Source organism: Netta rufina (assembly GCF_964035555.1).
Source record: "Netta rufina genome assembly, chromosome: 7".
NCBI classification, from domain to species: domain Eukaryota; kingdom Metazoa; phylum Chordata; class Aves; order Anseriformes; family Anatidae; genus Netta; species Netta rufina.
This window is the reverse complement of record NC_140130.1, coordinates 30,270,806-30,298,058: the sequence shown is the minus strand read 5'-3', so window position 1 is coordinate 30,298,058 and position 27,253 is coordinate 30,270,806. Positions and strand designations below refer to the sequence as shown.

Below are 27,253 nucleotides of genomic sequence, written 5' to 3'. Positions count from 1 at the left end.
ATATATAAATACCAGAAAATACACTATAATTTTTTGAACTTATATTTTGTAGAGATGGTCTAGCCCATTCTGTACAAGTATGTACAGAACACCTTTTTCAGGCACAGTCCATGTTCAGTAACTAACACACAGCAAGAGCATTTCTCTAGCTTATCAAATGTGCACAGGTCTGGGCTTAGTGCTGGTGATATAGTGAACTAATTCAGGTGAGCAGCGTAATTGGCGTAATTGGTAGAAGACTTAATTTCATCTTGGTCTCCTCCCCATCCCTCAGATGTGGTTGTAAATTGCCCATAGTAAGATTCAAGATGAAGGCACTTTGGCTCTGCTTCAGTACAAACAAGTAATAATAAGTAAAAGAGCATCTGGGCAATTAGCCAGTCTCTTTTCCTGCTGGCTCACCAGCTTTTAGGTAAGCTCTCCAGAAGGAAACTGACTCTAAATGAATAGCTCTGAAACCAAGAAATTTAAGAGTAGACAAATCAATCTCGTAGTGGAGCAAAGATGTTAGGTGATCTGGAGAAAGAAAAAGGTTCTGGATGTCGCAGGTGTCGAGGTAAGGCAAAACAGGGTTCATGTACATTGCCTGGTCTGGGTATTAGAGTTTTGTGAGCATCTACTGACCTCTTAAACTGAGTCTGAGACAGGGAACTAGGGCATTAGGCTCCCATAGTGACTCAGAATACTGTTGCAAATTCTTTTCTTGAGGCGTTAAATGTGGGAAGCACTCCAATAAAAGGGCAGTAAATATGCAAAGTCATACGTGTATTTGTTCATCACTAGAGATTACAGTAAGATTTGGGCTTTCAAGTTGCTTCTGTCAGTCACTTAGAAATGGTGTACAATCAAAAGAAATGTCAGGATAATAACAAAGAAAACCTATTAAATATTTCCTGATTAAGAGACATACTTAACACCATCTGCTTTGACCTCCTAAATAATAGGTTCTCACCTTGTCCCTACAGTAGTGTTCAGACAGTAAAACATACAATTATGATTATTTAATCTAACTACAAGCATCATATTTAAAAACAAACAAACAAACAAAAACCACCTATGATTCAGTTTGGGGAGGTGGCTGTGCCAACTCCAGGCTAACTGGGTATCCTTCAGCTGACTTGCAGCCGTGATCTGGCCACTTTTGGCTTTCCAGGACTTCACTATTGTTCTTCATAGGTAGGCTACTGTTACTTTTAGCCAGCTCTAAGACCAACACTATTGGCCTTTTGCCATTTCTGAGGTGCAGAATGACCCTTGCTGATAACAACTTACTCCATAAGCTGTGCTCTTCTAAAACACATCCTATTTGTCTCATCCTTATATATAATAGCTTTGATTCTTCCTAACTTCCATTCTCCCTTTACATTTAGAATGCTCCTAATAATTCTTATTTTTTCTTTTTAGCTATTATTTGTATTCTTGTGTATTTTTTCTTAGAAAAGAGTCCAGACTCTATGTGGAAATACCATCATTTGATCTTTCTTTAAAAACAAAGGGAAATATTCTCTGCCTAATTACCTTAGCCCACTGAATCCACACAGTTTTCTTAGCTACACTGCAGTGTCCCAGATAGGACCATCTCCTGCTGGGATTTACTGGAATAAAAAATTTTCAGCCCTGTTTCTGCTGCCAAGGGTCTCCTCAGTATCACTTGGAGAACCACTAGTTGTACTGTCCAGCCTGTCTTTTTTAAGCAGGAGCCCCAGCCATCCATTAGCAAGGACAGTTACCCCCAAATCCTCCCAATTCCTCAGTCACTTACCGCTGACTGCAGACCGCGTTGCTGCTTTGTACACTCCACTCAGGTGGCTCCTGTCAAGCCCTGGCTGTTCCCGGCTCTTTTCACTTGGACTCAGTCCCACCGCCGTGGGTGCGGACCTGCCCACACGGTGCCTAATTACAGGCCAGGTGTGGGTGAGCGAGACCTTTGTCAGAATGACACTCTTAGGGCTGGATGTGACAGATGTTGCCTTTTCTTGTCTCTCTAGCTTTCCCGTCACTTTTAGTTCATCAACAAAAAATTTACCTCTAAGGGTTTTGCTGTGGGTGTGAATAAATGCAAGGTGAGACCGTTTTAACCCTTGAAGGGGATATGGTATGGGACATTGAAATGCTTAACTGAGCTAGCTGGTTATTGGAAGCTCCTGCTGTAGGCAACAGACTGAGCCTCCTCTGTGGGCACTTAAGAGCGGAAGCTTAATTATGCTGTTTGGTGTCACCCTCTGTTGTCTGACTGATGTACGTACCTTGTGAAACAAACCCTTGTGTGTTTTCTGTATAACCAAGCCTATTCGTTATTACTATTATTGTTATTATTCGTATTTTATTATTTTATTTTTTTTAAGCAGATAGTGGGTTAGCTTCTGCTTAAAAAAGGGGAGGTCAGGAAGAATCGTTGTACAACTTAGATTAGTCAAAATAGTAGTGGGTGGACAGAGCTTGAGTAGCAAAAGCTAATAAATTCACAGGTGCCATGTCCTCCTAGGCCATGTGGGATTCACAAATTTGGTACCAAGCTTTAACATCGGGTAGGGTGCTCTGAATAAAAATGGCAGCTCTTGACACTGTTGCTATCAGCATTCAGTTGAGTAACCAAAGCCACCTTCATTCAGACATGTCAGGAGGAGAAGGAGAGGGTGAAGATAATCATGTTGTATATCTTTTTCTCTGTAATGGCTGAGTGACTAGAGAAGTCATCCATCACATAAGTCCCAGGTTCTGTTCTTTTCTCAGCAGGTTGTGGGTCTCAATGAGCTCAGACCACAGAGTGTGTCACAATCCAGTTCTTTCAGCAGCTCCTGGGCAAGACCTCAAGTCACTGCACTGTTACCTACAGGATGGGTGCTGCCATAGTTACCTGTTCACGCAACTGTGAGCGACATTCATCCTTATACATGGAGTGATTCAACTGCCTAGGGACAGGAAGTGACTTGGGTTGAATCTAAGTTTCATATAAGAAGACTGTCTTGAGATACATGCAATGTTTGAGAAAAGGTATAAATTCAGAAATATCATCTAAGCTGCGTTTTTCCATATGCTAAGCAGTATGTAACATGCTCAGCATGCATTGTAAAATACAAGTCATGAGTGTCTGTTACTCTTTGTAGCCTATGGAGTGGGTGTGAATGTTTGGGTTGGGGTCTGGTTCTTGTTTGTTGGTGAAGTGGTGCAAACCAATGCCATCTACAGTGACAATCACTAACAAGAAGTCTCAGAGGAATCAGGAGGAAGCAGTGGCTGGTCAGTGATGGGATCTCATGTTTAATTACTGCTCAGACTGAAGAGAAGTATGTAATTTCAGATAAGAGAACAGATCTAGCTAGTAAGAATCTACAGATCTATTGTATAATCTATACTTAATGACTGAAAGGTAGGAATTAGGCAGCACTTATGGGAACAGTATCAGACAGATACAGCTCTTTGGATAAGTCAGGGAAGGTGTGAGGCTGGGGAGCCGCAGAATAGAGATAAGGAGTGCCATGTGCCCCGTTTGTCAGAATATTGGCATGTAAGTTATATGGAAAGCAGCCAGTGAAACTGGTGCCTCTATTCATGATGAAACATCTTCCAAAATTGCTGAATGTCTTTGTGTGAAAATCAGACCCCTTTAAAGTGTTTGTTAGAAGACCAGGACTGCTGGGTATGCTCAAATATTTTGCTGTAATTTCCACAGTTTGCATTTTGTGTGTGAGTGTTAAAGTGGTGCTGCAGAACACCCCCAACCCAGAGCACCACAGCTACAAACTGAAGCAGAAATGCAGGCTCATAAGAAGCAAGATATACAATACCTCCTTGGACAAATGTGCACGAATAACTGAGAAAAGCATTTGGCAAGGATTTAAGTTCACTAACTGCATTCTTCAGCTTGCTTTTTCATTTGCTCTGTATGTTGAGACGTTGTAGCCTGGTTAATATAAGATTCTGTGATTCTGTGATAATATGGAGGAACTGTACACTTTTTCAACGCAGAAGCTCACTGTCAGTGTATTTCAGAGGCGTATGCAGTGGTGCAGATAATATTCATGTAGCCCAGAATGACAAGATGGATTCAATACTTGAAAGAATTTATAGCCTATGTTATGGGGTTTTCGAGGTCTAGCTTGCTTTAGGAATGGCTGCTTTTTCTTGGTATGTTTTTATGACTTAAGAGGAACAGTAGGTTTTTACAGATCGTAAGAAAAGTCTGGCTTCTGCAGTTGCCTCTGACAATATGCAACTGAACACATCCAGATGGTTTTATAAATGTCAACTTGAAAATTATCAAGGACATAAATGTATTCTGATGGTAGTGGCCTTCGCATTAGTAAGAAAAAAAGGATCAAAACACTCACTGAGAATCATGTTCTGCAAAGGAAACTCAGCAACTGTGTTTCAAGTGCAGTGATATATAAATTACCAAGGCTTTCATAGCAAGATAAGTGAATAAAATTCTAAAAGCAATATTTTTTCTCTCTCATTTCAATTTTAGATTGAAGATAGTTAATGAATTTCTTAGCTTGAAAGAAGGTCACCTGGCAGTAGCTTTGTTATTGCATCCCCTTAGAGAATTGCTAATATGCATAGACAAAAACCACTCACCTTCTTGGAGAATCTTACTGTTAGTCCCTGAGTGACAGAGCCATGAATAAAAGACTTTCTTGATATTTCTATTGTCTAACTCTGATGTGTTCATTCTGGTCAAGTGAGCAAACCTTATATTGAATAAAAAGCAAAACCAATTTGCCTTAGTGTATCCTTTTCAGTATTGCACAGCAGTAATAGAATAAATATTTTGGAGATGGTAAATATTTATGACCTTCCATGAAACTTGCTCCCTGCTCATTGAATCTGTCAAAGCAGTCCCTTGCCCTTACCCAAAGCAAGCAGAGATAATGTTAACTGTTGGTTTTGTGATCTGAAGACTTACGGAGCATAGTATCATGGTAAGGAGACAGGAATGGGAGAATTTTAAAAGTGGCAATGGAAGTAACCAAAACCACAGTGGGTGGAAAGATTAGGGAGAGCCAGGCTTTCTTTCCAAGTAATAGGCAGAATTAAAAGAGAATAGGGTGAAGTCCTTTATTCTGAATGCTCTATTTCCTACTAACACTAAAATATTTAATTTATTTGAAGGAAGAAGCAGAAATAAAAAGGAATAGCTGTAGGTTTTGCCTTGGAGACTGATAGGCAAATGCAAATCTTTGCAAATGGTCTATGAAAGAATGGCTCTGAACAGCCCAGATGCAAAACTGTGGCTTAGAGCAAAGTTAGCTACCTTGGGCTCTGGACATCTCTCACATTATATCCCAAGTTTTCCTATCATCTGAAATGTATGGGATGAAAAGGGGGCTGATCCCAATGTCAACCTGTATTTTGAGATATTACTTCTGCTTCCGGTGTTGCAAGACACTTGGCTGATCCCATCTTGTGGTAGCTGGGAGGAGAGGTATGTTGTCCGGTAACGCGCCAATCTAGGTGTGCTCTGTTTGTGTGCAGGTTGGTGATGATGCATGCTCTTTCCGGAAGGTTTTAGATCCTTGATAGCTAGAGATAAAGAACAAATTCCTGGCTCTGTTTTATCTTGGAAATATGCCATCAAAAATAAATTTCGGCATGCTATCAACATCCGCTTCATAGTGATTGGAATCAGCATAGCTTGAAGCAGCCCGGAGACTGAAATTGCCAAGTCCCTGATTCTGTGTTAATAAAAAAGAGATCCATGAGTTTCATAGACTGTCTGTGTAGATAGGCTTTGCGATGGGTCAGCGAGCAATTGTTTAGCCTCCCAGTGGCAACCTCAATCCCAATCAGCTTTGGTTTTGGAAGGATAACTGAAATAAGTGTTGGGAAAACACACCCCAAGCTCTTCATTTTTTTGCTTCCATTCCAGGACAAAGCCAAAGGTCGCTGTTAGAGCCTATGGGTTATACAGAACACCCTGACTGGGCTGAAGTCCCAGCAAAATCCTGTTCCAATGGTTTTATTGTACCCTCTATATATCAGGCACATATTTGGAAGTTGGAGCCTATTGTAGGGGAAAAAAAAATAAATCACTAATTTTCATCGAGGGAGGAGTGTGAGGGAAGTGAACATAAAGTAATTTCACTATAAAAATATCCATGAGGATTTACAAGAGAAGGAACTGAGGGGATAAACCTACAAGAATGTTATCTGGGAAGACCAACTTGCTCCCAGGATGTATGAGGTTATGGGTTGGTTAGTAGCTGATATAACACAACTGTGGGTTTAGACATTACCTGAAAAAAGGGAAAACAGATCTCAGATCTAACAAAAAGTCCCCTTAGGATGTAAATTCTCAGGCACTGTGCCACTGTAATCATTCACTCATTTCTGGTATGCCAAAGACAAAAACTGTAACCTAAATTAAAAGCAAAGAGAGAATTCAGGAAGAAAAAAAAAAAAAAATCAATTATTTTCTATATAGTCGTTTATCTTTTCTTGGGGAAAAGCAAACCTGAAGAGAGAAACAAAAACTGATGATAAAATCATGTGAAAGCAAGTGAAACAGAGATCTTGCAGATTATCGGGTGGGGGGGGGTGGGGGGGTGGAGGGAGGGAAGAAAGCCTGATGTATTTTTCATTCCTGGAGAAATTTAAGAAAATTCCCATGGTGTTTCTATAAGTAAATATGCTGGCAAGTGACTGGGCTATAAAATGATGTAATCTGAAAGCAGTCTTAAAGGCAGGATGAAGGCACTGGGGAGGCTTTCTGTGTAAGAGATGTGTCAAGCTTCTTCTCTAACAAAGATGAAAGACCAGAAGGACTTCTTGAACAAAGTGATGGTTTATTTCCTGCAAATTTGCAGTTCATCTTCAAGGATTTTATCAACATATTCTAGGGTATTAAAATAGTGTGAAAAAATCTGAATAGTCAGAGAAATAAAATAGATAGGATCAAAAGTAAATCAAAAAGATTCAATAGGAAGAGAGATGACTGTGTAAACTAAGCATCGAGGTCTCCACCTAATAGTTTGCATTAATTATTTTTTGTTATTATACTTTTTGTTCTGTGCTCACAAATATTTATGAGGGACTTTTTGATAAACTGCAGGTTTTTTTTTTTTTGAAAGAGGAAAGCATACTTTTTGCTGTGCTTCCAAAAGAGGAAGCGAGGTAACAATCTCAAGTTGCACCAAGGGAGGTTTATTTTGGATATCAGGAAGGATTTCTTGATGGAAAGGGTGGTTAGGCATTGGAACAGGCTGCCCAGGGAGGTGATGGAGATGCCATTCCCACAGGCAATTAAAACATCTGTGGATGTGGTACTTAGGGACATGGTTTAGCTCTGGACTTGTAGTGTTAGGTGGATGGTTGGACTTGATGATCTTAAAGTCTTTCCCGACCTAAGTTATTTTCTGATTACATTTTATTCCTGTTAATAGAGAACTGATACAAATGGTTTTTGTTTTCATCACTTCTTGAAAAGCATACTGTTTCTGCTAAAATTTTTGTTTCTGATGCTACATATAAGGCAAATGCAGATGTAAGTGGAGCAGAGAGCTAGTATTGTGCACTACTTTTCATTGCTGTTCCTTTATTCTATAAAAGATCTAAGAGGTTTGTTGGTTTGTTTGTTTGTTTGACCTTACACCCTTGCTAAAAGGGTGTTTTGAGAGAGAGCAGGGACTGAGGTGGAATGCCTTATGATGGTTAGTTAGTAGTTTACCTTGGCATTGTTTTTGTAGTGAACAAATGCTTAAGGAGAATTAAATGAAATTTCTGTTGTAACTCTGAAGCACTCTCAGTATTACAGAATATTTAAATAATTTATAAGACTGAATGGATATCACCATACGTCCTTTGAAATCCTAGACAAACAAAGTACATTTGATTAAAAGGAAGTCTACTTTTCAATTTGACATCCAGACTTCAAAAAGTACATCTTATGACATTTTAAAGATGCAATTTAAGTTGTTATAACAACCTGGCTTATGTTGTTGTGAAGCTATTACTTCTTCCAGTCATTGTCAAAGACAGAGTATCTTGTGAAATATCAAACCCTTGCATTTTATGGACTGGTTCCGATAACACAAGTGATAGAATCCAAATTTTCCGTACCAAGTAATAATTTTGATTTTTAGTTACAAAGAGAAATGGGAGGGGAAAAAAAAAAAAAAAAAAAAAAAAAAAAGCTTAAATCCCAAACTAAACCAGCAACACAGCTGCTTTCAATATTTTTTCACCTGTAGCTCATAAAAAATAAACCTCCTGTTTCCTGTTCTGTTTATAGATGTATTAGCTGTGCTGATATTTACTATACCAAAGAGTGAAAATTAACTCAAGAAAGAGTATATAATATAAACACAAAGTGGGACAAGACATGGAGAAGAAAGTAACACAATATTTTATTCTTAGCTGTACTGATTGGGCGAGAAAACACCTATTTTTAAGGGGCCTAATCAGCTTAGAGCAGATGTTATCAGCCCATGTGAGTTGCTATATTTCATCAGAAAGGTGTTGAAATCAACAGCTAAAAATTAAACAAAATGAAAGCTCACTTTTTTTGAAAGGAAGACTATGATTTATGATTCATAAAAACATCAAATTAATGTCCAAAATTGCAAGAAAGGCACAGCCAAATATGGAGGCAGAAGGGAAAGGGTTTGTGCTTTATAAACTCCTTAATTCAACAGGATGATGTTTCTTCATAGTGAGAAGCCATGGCCCACATGACGTTCACACTGATTCCTCATGTCATTAAATCAGATAATGCACTTCCTGGCTCTGCTACACACATTTTTTGAGTCCCCAAGAAAAATATTTACTTTTCTTTTGCTTAAGGCCCTGAGTGCATGAAAAGAATAGTAAGTATTCCTTTCCCTCTCCCTCCATTTGCTTAATTTGTGCAACTCTGAGGCAGAGAGCCATGCCTGATTTATGACAGATGGCCAAGATGGTGTAATTCCTAACTATAGGTATTTCCCAACTATGTACCCAGGGGTTCGGTTTATACTTCTCTGGGGAATGAATTCGACCCTTGGGAAGGTTTCTGGATCCTATTCCTCATATGGGCGGAGGTGGTAAACATACCAAAGCAGGGAGCCCATGAAAGTAGACAGATTTGTGAACTTCAACTCAAATCTCCTAATCAATCTCCTCTGGCAAACTTCATGGGAACTGACTGGATTCTGATATCTCAGAACTATTGCTGCATAATTTATAACACCTGTTCATCACTCATGTTTATCCTTGTGTAACTCATCAACAGTGTTTCTGGTGAGCCTCATTGGAAGTATTCTGGAATAGCTAGTTATTGGGATGGGACAGATCAGAGTTGCCCAACATGATTCCCACATAGGATTTCTGTGCCCAAATGATAAACCTCATATTACGTTTAAAAATTCGCTGTATTTCTTAGACCACAGTGAGCAATAAAATCCAAAAGGAATTTTGTGGTAAGCTTCTACTGAAATAAAAACAATCTTGGTAGCCTGATTTTGCTAAAAGTGCTATCAAAATGCTCCCAAATATTCTGGGGCAATGCTGTAATAATGAAAGTATGGCAGCTGAGGCCCAATTTAAGGATCATAAGAATTCTTGTGGGGAAAAGTTTTGTGTCTCTGAAAGGGGCATATTAAGTTCTTTATACTGGGAAAATAACCACAGTCCTAAATATTTTTCTAAGATACTTTCCCTAAAATTATGGGAGGTCGTCAGGGTTTTCTGGTGTCAGAAAAGCAAGGTGCAGGTGGAAAATTCAGCTTCAATGGTAAAGGGAAAATTATTATTTTAAAGGCTGCCAGAAAATTTAGTATCTTCAATAGTACAACATTATTTTGATAAAGAAGGTACCCATTTCAGGTACAGAGAAAGAGTCCCAGCTCACCCAGTGTTCAGCAGAGCTGAACACAGCAAGTCAGTGAAAAAGGCAACAATCAAATATTTTGCTGCGCATTAAGCTGTCCTGCTTGATACGAGGTGAACTTTGATGGTTGAGTTTCTCAGGGCAGATTGCGCAACTTGGTATGCAGTCCCAGCTCTTAGACAGTCTTTTGGATGTGTTGCTAAAATGTTGTTTAAATACGTTCTTCAGGAGGGAAGAGCAGGTGTCAGTCAATGCCATTAAAACTCGGAATATTTTTATATTAAAATTATTTGTCAGAATCCTCAGATAGAATAAGATGCTCCAGAAAAGCATGAAAGTGTCCTTTTCCTGAAGAAGTAAGCAGGCACGGTTAAAGGATTTGTCTGTCTGTTCCATGGTTGTTGTTTTTTGTTTTTAACCTATTTTAGTATTGTCCTTCTTGACTCTGCAATACAACCAAACCATGTCATTTATAGCTGGTAAAATGCCCGTTAGCTGTGGCTGTAACTAGAATTCACAGAAGTGTAGCTCCCCTGTTTGGATACAAGCTAACAGTACTGATTTGGAAATAAAGCTTTTGTAGTAGGCTGGAAAAATTGTCCGTTTCTGCTGGAGGAGCCTTGCCAGCAGTTTGGCTGAAAAAGCATGCTCTCGTCGAGGGTGGACAGCTGTGACATTCTTCTGCCAGCCCTAGCAAGGCATCAGGGTTTGCCATTTGTTTGGCTGCACAGACCCATGGCCACAGAACACAGACCTGGCAACAAGAGAAAAGTTTAAGAAAACGATCTTCAGCACAATGGCTTATTTTTCTATTTTACTTTATATTTTTTCCCCCTGAGAATCACAGCATGGAACACAATTAGGCTGTATACTCACACATTTCCATCTTCCCCAGATATTACTGTGACTTCTTCAGCTCCCATGCAGCCTCTGTGTACCTGACCTAAGTGCTTCTTCCAGAGAAACTCGACTTTTGAAATGTTCCCAGAAATTTCTGTATCAATATAGTTCAAGTATGTATTGCCTGGCTTGAAAGTTCCCCTGCCAAAAAAGAAAAGAATATAAATGAAATATTAATCCACGTTTACCGGAAAAGGCTAGGCTGAGTGGGCCGCAATGCCAGACTCTGGCATGGTTCATAAGAAACATGCAACTTCCCTGCTGGTGCACATTGCCTAGGGGAGGGAATGATCACACAGTTGTGCATCATTTGTCTCTTTGTCATCTTAAAGATTTCCAAATGACATGCCCGAGACCAGAAGTAGCCTACTGTCAGGCCCCAGAGCTCTTAGCTCTTGCCCACTTTGCTATACTAACCTTTGTCTGAAAAGAAAGCACAGAGCAAGAGAGACCAGCAAGCACATTTTGACCACATCCTGTAGCGTGGGGAACTTTGACCACGTATCAGCTGCTTTTATGACCAGTGTAGATCACAAAGAACAAGATGAGACATGTGAAAAGAGACATTACAAATTCAGTATAACATTTTTTTCAACAGTGATGGTATACTTACGTGTCAATTGTATATTTTCTCCTGATCCCATTAGTACCAGTCAAGGCTACATCTATATTTCCCTTCATGGTTTCTGTTGCAGATACTCTGACACATATCTCTTTTCGCCAGCCTTTGAAAACAAAATGAAATATGAGGGAAATAAATCTCTTTACAGTCATTGAAACCTATGTTTCAATACCTTTCAGGGAGAGAAGAGAATTGCACAGATGTGCTTATAAGCAAAAAAAAAATGCCACTCTCGTTATTAAGGGAAACATTAGTTCTGTGTGATTCTGGTAATCTTAATTTCCTTGACAGTGGTCTAAATCACAGATCCAACCTCTGCTGGCCTTCTGGCCATGCAGAGTATTTAATCTGCCATGGGCAACACCATGCTTTGCTCTTCCGCTTGGCGTCAGTTTTCATTTTGTAGTTACAGTTATGAGAAATTTGGGTGTGGCGGGATGTCTCATGAGTAGTGCATATTGATTTCAAGTAACCAGGTTTGGAAAGTATTTGTACTGCCTTTGATTTGGGCTATTAAAAAGATAGTCTCTTCACCCACTTCAGGCTATGGTTTTTGTAAACTCAACAGTGTGGGTGTTGAAATTAATGTACTCATTCAGATTCAAGAAATGAATAATTTCTCTGTACTCAAATTCATTTTTCTGCTTCGTGCTTTTTCCAAGATGAGATATAAATATTTTTGTACCTAGTTTTTCTTTCATATTCTAGTGCTAGCAAAGACTGTATGTGATTCATTGCCCTTGCAGTTCATCATCCAGAATGGATTACGTTTTATTTACAAATTTCCTTATTTCCCAGTTCTTTGGCTGCTTCTACATTAATCACATTTAAAACTATGCTTATACTTATTACTCCCCGTCATCATGACTTGATGAACTTTGCAAAAATACCCTAAAATGATCTAGTTTTATAGATTTTTGTCAATGACAGCTGTGCAGCTTTACTTGAAATCTTGCACTTTCAGCATATAATTCCTCCCACCTTCAGCTTTACAGAGCTTTTGAAGCCATCATGTATTTAACAAAATTTAGCAGGGTTTCTAAGTCACATGTCAGCACCAATTCTATAATTATCTCCACCTTTCCCAGATAATGTTGATATTCCATATTCCTAACAGACATAAAATTCCATGAGCACCTCTTACTTGAGCAGATTTCTGTAGAAGTATAAGGTATTTGTTCATATAGACTTTGTTGCCAGTTTAAATTCATCACCCCAAACCAGTACTTACGAGAAAATGGGGGGTGGGCCCCCGTGTTTAAATAAACCTTTTGCTGCTCTTTCTCAGTTTTATAAGGAAACATATCGGCATAATGACCCATCAGCGGGCATCTTTCCTTTTGGCATGGGAAGCATGCTCCCTGGAGGAAAATAACAGTGTTTGTTAAAAGATGTTATCTATTTTAATCTCAATTCTCAAAGTACAATAAATTAGGATATTTCAGCTTTTCCTCTCTCTCTCTTTTCTTTTTCAAAAAGATACTCGTTTCATATCTTATCTTCAGTATTTAAAAGAGTGGTGACAAAAGGAGTTGTGATGGTCAGTCTGCTTATTTCTTCTGGTGAAAAAAAACAGAAAAAAAAAAAGAAAAAAAAAAAAAGGTTAAAATCTGGCCTAATTCCTTTTATTCCTGCAGAGACCATGAATAAATACGTAAATGTATGCTGCACCTTACTACCTGATCTGGAAAATACAGATAAGATATTTAAGCATGGGAGTCATAAAGCTTGGGGTATCGCTTTGGTATGTGGAAATTAATCTATGTAGATTGAATATTGAATGGTCTTGTTGTCTATTAAAAAAATGATAAACGTATATTTTCAGTGAAGGGATTCAATTTCAGTTGGAGAAAAAAAAAAGGTTTTGCAATATTTGGAGAGTTCAATTTTGATAATGAGGAGGTTCTACAAGAAGTGGCATCTGTGGATCCTTGGCTGTTTGGGCATTAGATGAATGAAAGGCTAAATGAACATCATCAGTTATTACTCTTTGATTAACAACATCATTTCCCCCTCATCACTAAATTGCATGGGGTTCTGGTTTTCATTCAAGACCTGAATTACATCAGCCTTTCAAGTTATGTGGCAGAATCACTACAGGCAATAACAACTTTTCAGCATGTCCTGGTTTCACCTGGGATAGTTAGTTTTCTTCCTAGTAGCTGGCATGGTGCTGAGGTTTGGACTTGGGATGAGAGCAATGCTGATAACACCCCCCGATAAAACACTGAATGGGGAGGATGAGCAAAGGGCTGTGTGGTGCTGAGCTTCCTGCTGGGTTAAACCACAGCACTGCAGTACTGCAATCCTTCCTTTTGTGAGTCAATACAAGCAAATCCAGTCCTGGCTTCCTAGTTATGTCAGGCATGAAACACCAGGACATTCTGCTGCCTTCTTTCTTGTGGCACTTGAGGGTTGTTTTATGTGGGAGCACAGCCGCGCTGTATAAATATTTGTCTCCCCTGCTCTAAATACTGTGGCTCCTTATTGCTTATACAGATGTTTAAACATTTATGGAATCCATCAGCCATCCTCTTGATGATGGGCTCCACCAGGTTTGTAAGACACTGGTTTAAATGGAGATCCTTCAGCCAGACCGTGTCCCTTGCTGCTGACCTAAGCAGAGGGTGAACCCAGCTGTGTGTATATGTACTGTCTTCATTTTCTCCTAGATCTTTCTTAGGGTTTGCTGTTTTCACATTTTGCCCATTTTCTGGCTGTGATCTGGAGGAGGGCAGTCAGTGGGTCTGCAGAGCCACCCTCTATCCTATCATTTAGAGTGCAGAAATGGTCCCAGAAATTAAGGGAAGGAGGGCAGGGCCCTTACCCACTTCATAAACATGTACCTGATACTTACTGATATAAAATCTCGGTATGTTTCACACTGGTAGCCAAGAAATCCATTTGGAGTGATGATACTTTCAGCATAATACCGGAGGCTTCTTTTATGTCCACATCCAATAGATCTATATGCTAGGAGAAAGCCCACATAAAAAAGATTAGAGCAATATATTAACCATAAAGTTCATGCCAAAACAGCAAATGTGGGTCTTTTTTCTTCCCTCAAAAGCATTTGTACATAGAGTGAAGTCTTGGATTAAAAAACAGTGACAATTTAATGTGTTTAAAGTGCAAATTATTTGGTTTTGTGGTAAAAAGCACACTTGAAACTACAAAAATATTTTTGATGGGGAAGAGCGAGGTGCTGCCCATGCATGTCCCTTTGCCCATAGAAAAGCTCAGAGAGGTGGAGATGCACCTGGCAGCCTTCAAGCAGCCTCCAGTCCTGCTCTGTGCACCACTGACTGCTTTTACTTTAGCATGGGAAGAGGGGAGGGGTTAGCTAAATTTCCCTTTGATGTTTCGAAGACTGGAATAATTCATAGTTGTGGCATTTGCAAAGCATATAGTAGTTACTATGAAGTAGTTTTCGTTTGCTTACCATTATCACAATGTGGTATTTTGTAAAACCACAGTTTCCACTCACTTCCAAAATTAAAGAAAATTGTAGTAATTATTTTAACTTCAGTGGCTTTCAGTGTTTTTAAGCTCTAGAAAATCTGCGGTCATTTGACATTGGTGATTCTGTGAAATGCTCTGAAAAGCAAGATGTTTGGCAGTGTGTCCTTGATTTTTGTCAGGATTTTTCTAAACAAGTGCATTTTGCACTCAGAGTGAAATTCCTAAGCAGGCAGTGCAGGGAAGAAGAAAGTGCAAATTGTGTTATATTTACAGGTCCCTTGTTACAAGCATTGTCTTTATGAGATCCAAAGCCTCTCCTTTATCAAACACACCAACGTTAGGCTATAAAAGCAGGCTCCAGTCTGCTTCAGGCTCAGGGGACCTCGCCTGATTATAGGGTGATGATTTGGAGGCACTGAAGTAATTGCAAGCTGGCACAGCTTTCAGTGAAGTCAGAATTTCACCTATAGTTATACATCAATATTTATGCATCTTAAAGATAGACCAGTTGATATTGACCAGTTGATACACGTTGCTCTTTGCGTAGGGGGGAAAAAAAAACAAAGTGAAGAGCATTTTTGTCTGCGTTTCTTGAAAACAATCCGGGTCATCAAGGCTTCCTGAGTATGTTTTCTTTATCGTTCTGTCTTAAAAACTAATTCAGAAAGGTCTGTGCTTTTAACTTTAAAATTCCCAGCTCTTAGAGTTGGCTTACTTTGTGCTAGTGCCAAATTCACTTGACATCTATACAATGGGAACATAATACCAGTCTCCTTCCTGCATCAAAAGCTGTAGAAAGAAGTTACTAAATAGCATTTCTAAGGCACTTTTTTTTTCTTTTTTTTTTTTTTTTTTTCATAAAAGCACTACATAAATGTAAATATTATCAAACAGAAGAGATAAGTACAAAGCAAGGTTTAAACAAGAGGCAGGAGTTAAGGCTGTCTCTATTTTTAGAAGCTGCATGAAAAACCCACTCCATCTGCTTGTGTTCAGAAAAGCTGGGCTCGTTTCTTACCACAAAGCATTGCAAGCAGCCTAGTGAAATATCTGTGGAAAATACATAATTTTTGCTGAAAACTGAGACATATTTGTGTTGTCAGTCTTGAAGGTGTTTTGGTTCTGAACAATTCTGCGTGTAGCCAGCTTTCAGTCTTGGGTTACTAAGTTCTCAAACCAGTTCTGATACAGAACATTTTTGAAAAACAGTTACTTAACTAGTGGTAGGGATTTCAAAACATTTAGCTGTGATTAACATATGTTCTTATTTCTGTAGGGTAAGGCAGAAGGCAGGATTTGGGGCATCCATTGTGCTCAATCCCAGGATAATTCTTATTAACTGCCCAACTTTCTTTGAAGAACATGAAATACTATCCCAGCAGTCATTTTATCATCTTCTATATTTTTAACCTTGTGTCGTTCCCTTTGAAGACACTAATGCTGCTAATGGCATGGATGAGTATGTCTGACCCCGGTACTTCTGCGACTGATGTCTTTGTAGCAAGAAGGGAAGCTCAGATTTAAAATAAATAAATAAATAAATAAAATCATTTTTGGATTATCCTTGAATGAATTTCACTGGCCCTTTGTGCATGGAATTTCCACAGAGGTCAGGCTAGTGGACAAGTCTGTATGCTTTGACTGAGGTTTCCACGTGGAGTGTTCATTAATTAGTATATTGATATGCATACACATACATACACACGTGTATGTTATTTATAAGCACCCATGGGTGTATAAATATATACATTATATACAAACACCCACGGGTGTATAAACACCCATATACTTATAGGTATTTCACAAACAGCTTAAATCTTTCATTTTTGAGCATTCTCTCCCTACTCCAAATCTGAGATATTTAAGTAATATAGACATTCAAAAGGCTTTACCTTAGCCTAGCCTGCAAACTGGCCTTTCAAACTACAGCTTATAGTGATGCATTACCTCTTTACAATACACTTACCTCTCATAAGGTCATTGATATCCCGAGCTGTGGGAGGTACTCGAAGCTGCTTACATCCTGGCATTTTCTTCCCACCATTTGGATAAAAATCCAGGTGGCCGCAAGTCTGAAGAATCCCAGGAGCTGAAATATGTAAAATGACTGAAGACTGATCACTCTCTGATATGCCTGTGTGTAGGTGTTGGCTCTTGTGTGAAAACTTACCAAAGTCAAAGAAGAGATGACCAGCGTGAGTGTGAATTACATCAACAAATTTTGCATCTGAAGGATCCAGTCTAACCTTGTTAGGAGTATACTGGAAAAGAGGCCCAGCTGGATCCAAACCTCAATGAAAGGAGATGTGGCTGGTTAAGTAAACAATAACTTATTTACTGTCATCACATGCGATGTGTATACACAATATGTCATTAAATTTCTACCTTTACTGCTCATATAAAAATCTATTTTGTGGATGTAGGACAGCTGGCCAAACAAATGAGGTTTTAATAGAACAGTGGCTGGAGGCAACACAGTAAAAATTGGATGGATGGATGACTTACTACTGGAGAATACTGTCATAGGAAGAGGTAATTTGTTTGTTCTTTTTAAAGTAGTAGAAGATGTGAAATTTTGGCATGTTACTCTAACCATGCACATTTGTATGAGAATCTTTATCAGGTCAAAAATTTATTTTAAACAGCAAATTTGCTTGAAAACATCACCCTCCACTTCAGGCTCACTGAGCTCTCTCTAAGGACAAAGCACTAAAATTCTGATCCCATTTTCCCCAAATTGCACACATTCTAGTCAAAGAAATGTCTATGCAAAGCGAAGGACTGACTGGTGGAGAAAGGAAAGCAGAAAATACTGAGCCTTTAACAGATGTGGTGTGGGAGTGTGTCATGATATTGTGCCTCCCTGCGTAGCTATGCGGCTAATAGCTTTCTTCCTTTCGAGGGTACCCACAGCTATTTGTCTCATCGTGACACAGTAAATATAGGGGTACTCAGTTTTTCATTTCAGATTTTCAATCTTCTTAACTGCTGAAAAGTCATGTTAGAGTGGGCTTTTAAAGCCAAATATGATAATGAGTTGCTAGTATATTTATTTACAAGTCTGTTATTCCAGATGTAATACGGTATTTTCTTCCTGCTCTTTGATATAGCTAAAAATCATAGGTAGCATGTTCTCAGGGACTCAATATGATCTATGCAAAGTGACATATTTAGCCACAGTATGGACAGTTAAATACTTCTGTTGCTGTCCAGCCTTTCTCAGGGCTGTGACTGGTGATGTGAAATGGCATGGGATATGACATGGCTTCATTTGTGTGCAGTCGTGCTGGCTGTATGCTATTAACTACGGCAAAGCAACAGTGTGGTCTGTGTTGTGTTTGTTAGGTAGCAGTGACTCTCTGGTTCTCCTAAGCTGTGTTAAAATATAAAGCTTCTGCAGCTGAAACAGCCTCGGTACCTGTTATTCTGCCAATGCCGGGTTTCCGTCTCCCTGCCTCCCCTGCAGCATGTGCTCCAAGGCTATGGCCAATGAAGTGAACGTTGGCAGGAGAGTAGCCATAGTCTTTCTGTGAAAGATGTATGGAAAGGAAAAAACAAGGGTGCTAAATGGGAAATATGATGTGAATAAAGTGGCTGTGGTGCTATGGAGGTGCTCCGCCACCCAGCTCCTGCAGGAGGAGGAGGCCATGTGCTGCTGGCATGCTGGGCTCAGCTGAGCCTCTGCAGGGAAATTGTGACTTCGGGTGGCTGTGGGAGAACCGCTTCTCTGTGCTGCCATCCACTTGTAGCTGGAGGCAGGGTCTGAGGCCCATGGAGGGATATTTTAGTCATGTTGGCCCTTGACTACTGCTCTTCTCCTCACCAGTTTTCCTAATCTCCAGCCAGAATGGCTTATCCAGAAAAAAAAGGCCATCGTGACCATCTGTACTTTCTGACTACATCACATCAAATCTAAAGATGCCACCTTGACCACAGGCTTTACCATACAGACTACATGTACGTGCTGGTGTTCACATTCCATAGATACTTGTACCTCGAGAAGGTTCACAAGGTACACGAGCTCAGCCCCCACAATGCGGACGTTGTTAACTGCTTCGGTGTACAAGCCACTGGAGCCACCTGTCCAGTCAATCAAAATGCAGTTTACGTCTTCAACATGAAACATGAACTGTCAGGTATGAAAAGAAGAAGGAAACAAGTGTGAAGCACAGCTCTTCCAGGTTAAGCGCAAATAATCATTTGTTTTGCTCTAGCTGGGGGTTCTCATTGTAGTTCTGTGCATTTTGATTTTTGCATCCCACCCTTGCAGAATTGGCATTCTGCTCCTGTCATGAGGCTCTTTTGAGCTCCCCCTTTGCTCTCCTGATGTCTTCTCTGGGCACTATTTTACAGAAGCCTGTTGTGGGGTAACTTGTAGACACCAGTCTGCAAGGCCAGAAAGCAGGCTGCCATGGAGTACTCTATGCAGTAGTTATTCTTGTCAATGGTGTTGAACACAAGGGGTGAAGAGTGGGGATAAATTGGAGATGTATCGTCAGGACTTGGCCAGTGATTTTTATTTATTATTTATTTTTAATAAAATTATACAGCTCTTACGGGATTCTTTCTAGTAGTGCATTTTTCTAATATCATCCTAGAAACTCAGATCTTGCATAATTCCATTATTCAGAAAGTGGCATTGCAAAAAGATGCTATATGCACCTGCTTTGTTTATGTGACTGGTAAGGATACATCTTTAGTGCTTTCTTTCCAATTAATACTGCAGAATCAACACAAGGAGGCAGACTGGAGGCAGGTTTGAATGCTGCATAAAGGTGTCTAACAGCTGGTTGCAGTTCTGTTTTCCTTCCCAGCTGCTGTCCCTGGTTTTAGAATATCAGCTTGTCTTAGTTACCCCAGTTAGAAAAAGAGGATAGAATGACTTCTTTTTTATTGTCCAAGCTTCATTCTTCAAAATTTATACATTCAGATCATCTAATGAGATTCACAAATTCATGTTCATGTGCCTGAAATGCTCAGCCCATGACTCCATGTATTTTGAACAAACTATTCTACTTAGAGACTTTTGGCAAGGGAACTTTCCGATTTTTCATTTTGAAACAATTTCATTTTTGCAATGTACCTAAATAAAATGAAACCAATCTGCTGAACAAAACATTTTGGTTTTGGTAGATCAAATGCCTCACTCGATCTGAAATGTTTATTTTGAACTTTTGCTGAGGTGAGAAAAGTGACCTTTTTTCCTTTATTATTGCCAAGGAATTGAAAAACCAATCAATTATAGCTTTCACTGTGGAGGTGAATGCAGCAAAAAGCTGTTAAGTAGGAGTCTGAAGTGCTCTATACTCAGAGCTTGGAACAAGCAGGCAGTTTTCTGAAACTGAACTTGATTCCGAGGATTTTTCTGCTCATATATTCCCAGAATTAACAAAAAAACAGAGAAGTAAGTTTCATAAGCCAATTAATGGGGAATGTCTGTGGATATTTTCACTTTCAAATACAATGACTGTCAGACAACAATCACACCATACCCTGCACATGTTTGATATCCAGGGAAGGTCAGCTCCACCAAGATGGCCATGAATAATGAAGCGAGTTTTCCTGTGTGCTCGAAAATTTGAAGCTTTGATAGTTGAAGGATTTGAAGGATTAATTTTCTGTGTTGAAACAAACAAGCAAAACAACAGTAACAATGTGAATGCTCTGTACTAATTCACAGTTTGATATGGGGCAGAGTATCTCAATAGTTAGAGCATAGTTCTGTTCTGGGCTCCGAAGAGATGTGTTTTGTTCCTGATCCTAAACTGCCTTGCTGGGGAATATCAGTAAATAGCTTCAACAAATTCAACTTCTATTTAATTGAACTAATGATATGAGCTTTGAAATATACTGGTACAACATGTCATATAAATAAAATATTTTATCAAAAACTATAACCAAAATACAAAACAAATAGTGTTTTCTACAAGGTATAATGCAGTTGACTCTGAATCTGTATCCTTTTTTTGCTTTTTTCTCTTTAAGATAAGATTTTCGTTCTAAGCTTATTCATACGTTATCTTAAAGATAGTCTAGACAGCATGACAAAGGCCACCAGGCTGACAGCAAATGCTGTAGGTATTTTGGGGTTTATGGAGAGGGAAGGCATTATTTTCTTCAAAAGTGAATTCTGAATAATGCATTGCTTTGAAAACTGGCACTTATTTTTTGGTACAGCTTGGTATGCTTAAAAGGGATGCCTTGCACTAGTTAGTGCACAACTCACCTCCAGTGAAAAATTGACTCAGGCTGAAAGCTCACAGACTCGGAGATGTCTGAGGTGACTCAGAGGAGAAATCATTAAATGTCTCCTCTGTGACTACCATTTATAACAAACAAACAATCCCACCTGTGAAATCTTTTTCATGTATGATAAGCCAGCAACAGCAAAGCAGCCCCTTTTAATTTTTCCTATTAAATTACTTAATTTTCCCTTGCTTTTTGTCCAACTAAAATTCACAGGGATGGTCATTCTCTTCTTCATTTTTTTCTTTAGTCTCTTGTTTTCCCTTCTAAGCTTCTCTTTAATTTTTCATCCCATTTTCCTTCCCTTCTCTGGTGCACAGTTACTTTCTCTCCTAATCTTCACTCTTAACTACCTGCCTACTCTTTGGGTTTGGTTTGGCCATCACATGAGCAGAGCCTCTGAGACCAATTATATATTATTAAAAGGATCCCGTAATCATGTAGGAACTGTGCCCTAAATTCATGTAATATAATATAACATATAATATATTAGTACCTGAAATATATTTTTCAGCTGGAGACACACAGAATCCAAAACTGAGCTTTCCTTTTGTACTTGTCTTACCTCTGTCTTTGTAATGATAAAACTGAAACTGAATTTCGGCCATTTGCTTATTGTAGAAAAGAACATAGAAGAAATGCAAAAACGTCTTTGATGACTTGTGTTAGAAGACTGCAAGTTAGTAAGACGTTGCAATTATACCTGGCCCATCAGACAACCGACATGAGGAAAAAGAAATGAGATGAAAGGAAACTAGGATGGACTGCTCGTGGCATGTGTTATATGGATCGGGGCCTCTGCTGGGAGGAACGCAGCAGTCTATATAATCTGTTGACCATGTAGCACACTATCAATATTTAAAGCAAACCAGTTTCTTACCTGGTATTTCATGGTGTTGTCTCTAGTGTAAAGGAGGAAATTGGTGTTCACAGCTGCTGGAGGGCTGGGCAAGCCTGTCAGTTCTCTGCCGGGGATCCCAGACCAAGGGGGATCATCGGTAAAGCATCCGAGCCTTTCGTAGCACACTTCCCTTCCTGGGACACATGAAGAACAATGTTAGTGTTCTGGGAATGTAGCAGACCAGGCTGCTGCCGCTTTACAAGAGCTGGCAGGACAGTATTTATTGCAGGGAAGTGGAAAATGGCTGCTTCATATGAGCACGGCACCCGTGTCCACTTTCATTAAGGGCTCAGTTGTGCTCTTGTGCCTTATGCATGTAGCAGGGACTTGAAACTTAAGATCCATTCCTGTTCCAGACATTGCCTAGAGCTCAGTTAGGTGAACTCAGGAGAAAGCAGGATTTGTTTTGGTAAACATATTGTTAAAATAGCTATTGGAAAAAGACAAAAAAAAAAAACAACTTGATCCTTTCTGTATCCTGAGATCAAACTGAATTTGATGAGCTTTTGCTGGCAGCTTTTCAGCTTAGAGAAGCCCTTCAACTCAGTGCTAATGCTCCACAGATTATCTAAATTGTTACTTCTTGTGCAAGAATTAAAGAAGGAGTTAAAATAACAAAAGAAAATAAATCAAAAAACAACCCAGCAACAGAAAACACCCAATCATTAAAATATACACCACTGCTTGCTCCATCACTTATGTAAACCACCTCTTGTTTTTTTAATCATCAAGGATTTAGTGGAAGCAATGGAGTAAGATCTGAGTGGAAGCCCAGAGCAAAGCACAGACTAAGGAAGTATGATTTGTGCCTGAATTTCCCAATTTCTGTTGTGACTTTAATACAACTGTGATGTAGATATGACATGCGGGTGTTGCCATTAAATGTCAGACTTATCCACCATCATAGCATAACAGTTGTGAAATCCCCCATTTTTATTGCTATTAAAATGACGCTGAAAACAAAGAGAAGCTATTGCTACCGTGAATGAGTGACGCAGTCAGAATACATCAGACCATGATTTACTCTATTTGTAACTCTGTACAAAATTCTGGTGGGTTATATACTGGAAATACATTCTGAGAAAGAGAAGATTTGATTGTGAAGATGCAATCTAGGACTCCACAAGTGATTCAGTTATTTTCAATGTGTTGTTTTTTCTTCTTCTTCTTCTTCTTCTTTTTTTTTTTTTTTTTTTTTTTCCTCCCTGATATCAGGGAGCTTCTGGATTGTTTCACTGTTTGTTTTCTCCCCATTCATCCATCCCTATTGAACTATACTTTCCTATCGGCAAAGAGATGTTTTGGACCAGGACTATTTTCTGCACAGTGCTGTGCAGAGTAAGTGTCTAGACTGTGTACTATTCAGCAATTATGTTTAAAACGTGTGACATTACAAGTGTTGGAGCTACCACAAATTCTTGTGGGTGGGTGGGGAAAACAGTTCTGGAAGAAATTCAGAATCCATTTGTATATTAAAAAACCTTTCTAGTTCTTTTTCTGTTTGCTAGCTGCAAAAGCCTTTACAGAATTAAAGAGTGGTAGGTTAAACATGGCAAAGACAAGACAGAACTCATTACTCCTAATGAAGAAGTCTATTATATGCATTCCAAAGCATGTTCTTTTTTTTTTTTTTTTTTTTTTTTAAAAAAAAAAAAGTTATTGTGGTGTAAGTTGCATACAACTTTTACTGTTTATAGATTTTATCAACTGTGTGTCTTACCTGTGGCTGCATCAAGAAGGAAAAGAGTAATGATCCAAACTGCAAACATCTAAAACAAATAAAAACACAATTCAGACCTAATTAAAAATAGAATCTGGAATTCACTTGGGGTTTTCCAATTTACATTATTTCCATAATTTAATCCATTAAAAGAGTCATAGTGACCACAGGAGAACTTCAGACATTTAATAAGTTGGATCCAAAAGAACCAACATTTCCTCAAAGAGAGCAAGGTTTCAAGAAAATACCTTTGGCATTCCTTTTGTTTGCCATGGCAATACTGTGAGTATACAGTATATCCTCTCAGCATCTCTTAAACATTGTCTTCCTGACCTTGACAAACAGAAGCTTTTTTTTTTTTTTTTCCCTCTCTAGAGCTGCAATTTATGGACAAGCAAATGAATTTTTAAAATGATTTGCTACAACTTTTTTTTACAGTGTAAAATTTCTTTTATCATTTAACAGAAAAGTTATTCACAGAATTATTATTCAGCGATTATGTTTAAAAGCACCCAGGAACAAACTTAATTTGTATTTCTAAATTGTACTGCAAAGATCAAAATGAGTCTTCAAGACTATCAGCCACATACACTTATCAGCCCTGATCTGCCTGATCACCTAATCACCAGCTGATATGTAAGCTTCGGAGTAAATGGAACCAGTCAGGTACTTCGAGGTAAAGCGGGCAATGTATTTGAAGTGTAGTCTTACTGCTAGTAACTTATCTTTAAGAGAAAGATGAAGAATTATTCCGGTACCATTAGTCAGTGACATAAATATATGCAGTTTGACTTTATAACTTGTATTTTGAACACTGCATCAAGTAGGTGTGCAGAATATAACATCGGTAAGAGAAGAAAAGTAAGAAGTGCATGCTATATGTGCTGTAGAATCAGACACCTCCTTCTTAGGAAACTAAGGCTCCAATCCTCCAATAAGTCCTGCATCCCCTCCCACCACAGTCCCCTGAAGTCAATAACATCCCGTTAGGAGCCAAGAATTCATTGCTGTAGGAATCACTGCGGGTTCAAGCATGTCCTGCTTCCATCTCCCCGCTCACCCAACACCCCCTGCCTTATCATGATTTGAGTTTCTGATTTCCTTGGCTCCAGTAGCTCACATTTTACCTTGGCAAGGCTCAAGCGTGTTCTTTGGGTCCACCTCAGCTGATGGCAGCAAGCCTTACAGAAGCCCTTTGAAGAGGCTGGTGTGAAGCAGGACAGCTCTGCACCTGCCCCACAAAGGCACAGGGTGGATGGATGCTCACCCTGCCACTGCTGTGCAGCGTTTGGGCTCCTGGCAGCATCTGGCTGGTGCCAAAAGAGCTCTCGCTGTGTCAGGAGTGCTTCAACTAAGATAACAGGAACCAGGTCAGACCAGTTGTTGCGGGACTCCACCTGCTTAATGCAAAGTGTCAAATAGGATGTTATTGTCAATCATCGGTAATTATTTTTTAAAGCTAAAAAGTACTGGGAAGTGTGATGTAAACAGTGAACAAACACACAGCCTTTCAGCACCACGAACGGGGTTATTACCATCACCTTGGCTCCCCACCTCCATGTGGTGCTGGGTTTGGATCCAAGTGACAGCAGCAGAAGGCTGACTCCATCTTTTGTATCTTACTCCAAACTTTAAAAAGCAAAACCTTCCTTCCTGGACCTGATCCCTGCCTTAAATATTTTATAGTCTTAAGCAAAATTTTCAAATTCCTATTTAATGGTTGATTAAAACAGCAGCACACAACTAAGGTGTAGAGGGATCAGCTAGCATGTATGTTTGCTTATATCTGTTACTTGAGAAAAAGCAAAAAAAAAAAAAAAAGAAGAGACAAGGATGAAAAATGGTTAAAAAAAAAAAGTATATAAAAATGGTCATTGTCATCTGTTATTTGTTGATTTTCTAGTTCTCTCATATATAATTTTGCTAGTGGATGAATTACCTGACTTTTCTTTGAAAAGAGGACTGGAATGCTTTTAAACACACAAAACCTACTTCCAAGTTACCCTAGGTCATCCTGGCCTAAACTGCATTCAGTGATAACTACAGGTGCTCAGATCTGTGATGATATGGTGTATGGTATGCTCGGATCCATGATATAATTTCAGGGAGTGGATGTTTGTGTCTTTATGTCTCTAAGCATTTATAGACAAACTCAGAAAGGCTGATTCAATAGCTGATACAGTATTTATTAGTTGATGCAATAAATTATTATTATTCAGATTCACAGATTTTACCTATAAGTAGAATATTTTGTTTCATATGCTCTTTGGGGAGCTCAAGAAAATTGAATTATCCATTACATTAAGAAGCCTTTCTGGAACTAAACCTACATCAACCATTTGCTGCAACATGAACCTCAACAGCAGTCTGATGGTGAAGATTTCACGTCACTTACAAGGTTTAGGGGCTCTTGATTGTCCTGGGTAACCAGGGTGGCAGCATCATTGTCTCACATCCTAGCTACAAATTTGTGAACTGTAAAGTCCTTATAAATCATTGTACTTATAAAACATTTAGTACTGAACATCAGTTGGAACTCAACTTGGCTTTTCTTGGAACGTGAAATGGATATTTAGTGAACTTTTTGCAGTCAGTGAGACACCACAGCCAGAGTTGAAAACAAGGTTACTGGGAGAGCAAGGCATCTTTGTATTTGTCTCCAGCAGACAAGCATGAAATGGGTTTTTCATGCTAGTTTACTAATACCAGGAAAGCTCAGCACCATTGTCAGTTGTCAGCACTTCCACGCCAGCTTCTAGAACTCTTAGCACTGTAACTAGGTTAACTACTTCAGTGTTATTTGGGACCTATGTAGGAAGGAGCAAGCCAGAAAGTTCTGCTGTTTCATCCTATAGAAGTTTGTCTGAGCTTTCCCTGAACTCACAGACCTTTTTGGCATACACAGCATCCTGTATCAAGCAGTTGCACTTTGTAATCATGCAGCTTTGAGAAGAAACATCTCCTTTTGCTTGTTTTGAGATGTGTAACTGCCAGCTTTATTTCATGCTCCCTGCTACTAGTGTGGAAGAAAATTAACAAGACATTTGTATTTGCCTTCTCCATGATACTGTTTGTTTTGTAGACCTCATTCATGCCTCCATCTTTTTTCCAAGTTGACTTTTTTTTTTTTTTTCCCCCTCATGTTTCAGAAGAGGTGGGAAATGACTGCTTGTTCCACTCAGCCAGAGTAGGTGAACATCTCTCTTTTGTCTTCCATTACCAGTATGGGATTCTTTCTGCTTTGAAGTTTTGTCCATGAATTTTTGCTTTCTTAAGAGAAAAAGTGGCCACAGGTAGAAGAAGTTTCTTTCTGCAGCTCAAATCCTGCTTTATGTAGTCTCATGAAAACACGCTTCTGTTGAAACATCCATAAGAGGGAAAATTCTGTGAAGAGGTGCACTCCATATAAATTATCAAAAAGAAAAAAGAAAATAAATGAAAAGGATATAGGGATATATAAGCAAATATAGGGGTATATAAAGGAAATAGGGATAATTCATGTAAATTATTGTGTAGAGCTGCTTATGCTATTTTTGTCTTCTTGTTCCTCAACTGCAGTTGCACCCACCTGTCATCCTGTTATGTGTTAACCCAGAG

General features: G+C 39.0%; 1 protein-coding gene across 1 annotated transcript; it reads right to left on the bottom strand.

Annotated features, from left to right (window-relative positions):
- Positions 1-1,754: 1,754 nt before the first annotated feature.
- LOC311211489 (pancreatic lipase-related protein 2-like) lies at positions 1,755-23,705 on the bottom strand (the record flags this gene model as incomplete). Its single annotated transcript, XM_084290221.1, has 13 exons — positions 1,755-2,080; positions 10,364-10,559; positions 10,684-10,846; positions 11,319-11,430; positions 12,559-12,688; positions 14,185-14,300; positions 16,756-16,878; positions 16,960-17,079; positions 18,208-18,316; positions 18,784-18,918; positions 20,282-20,407; positions 21,916-22,070; positions 23,657-23,705. The coding sequence occupies 13 exons, from the start codon at positions 23,703-23,705 to the stop codon at positions 1,755-1,757; spliced, it is 1,860 nt and encodes a 619-aa protein (XP_084146347.1).
- Positions 23,706-27,253: the final 3,548 nt, after the last annotated feature.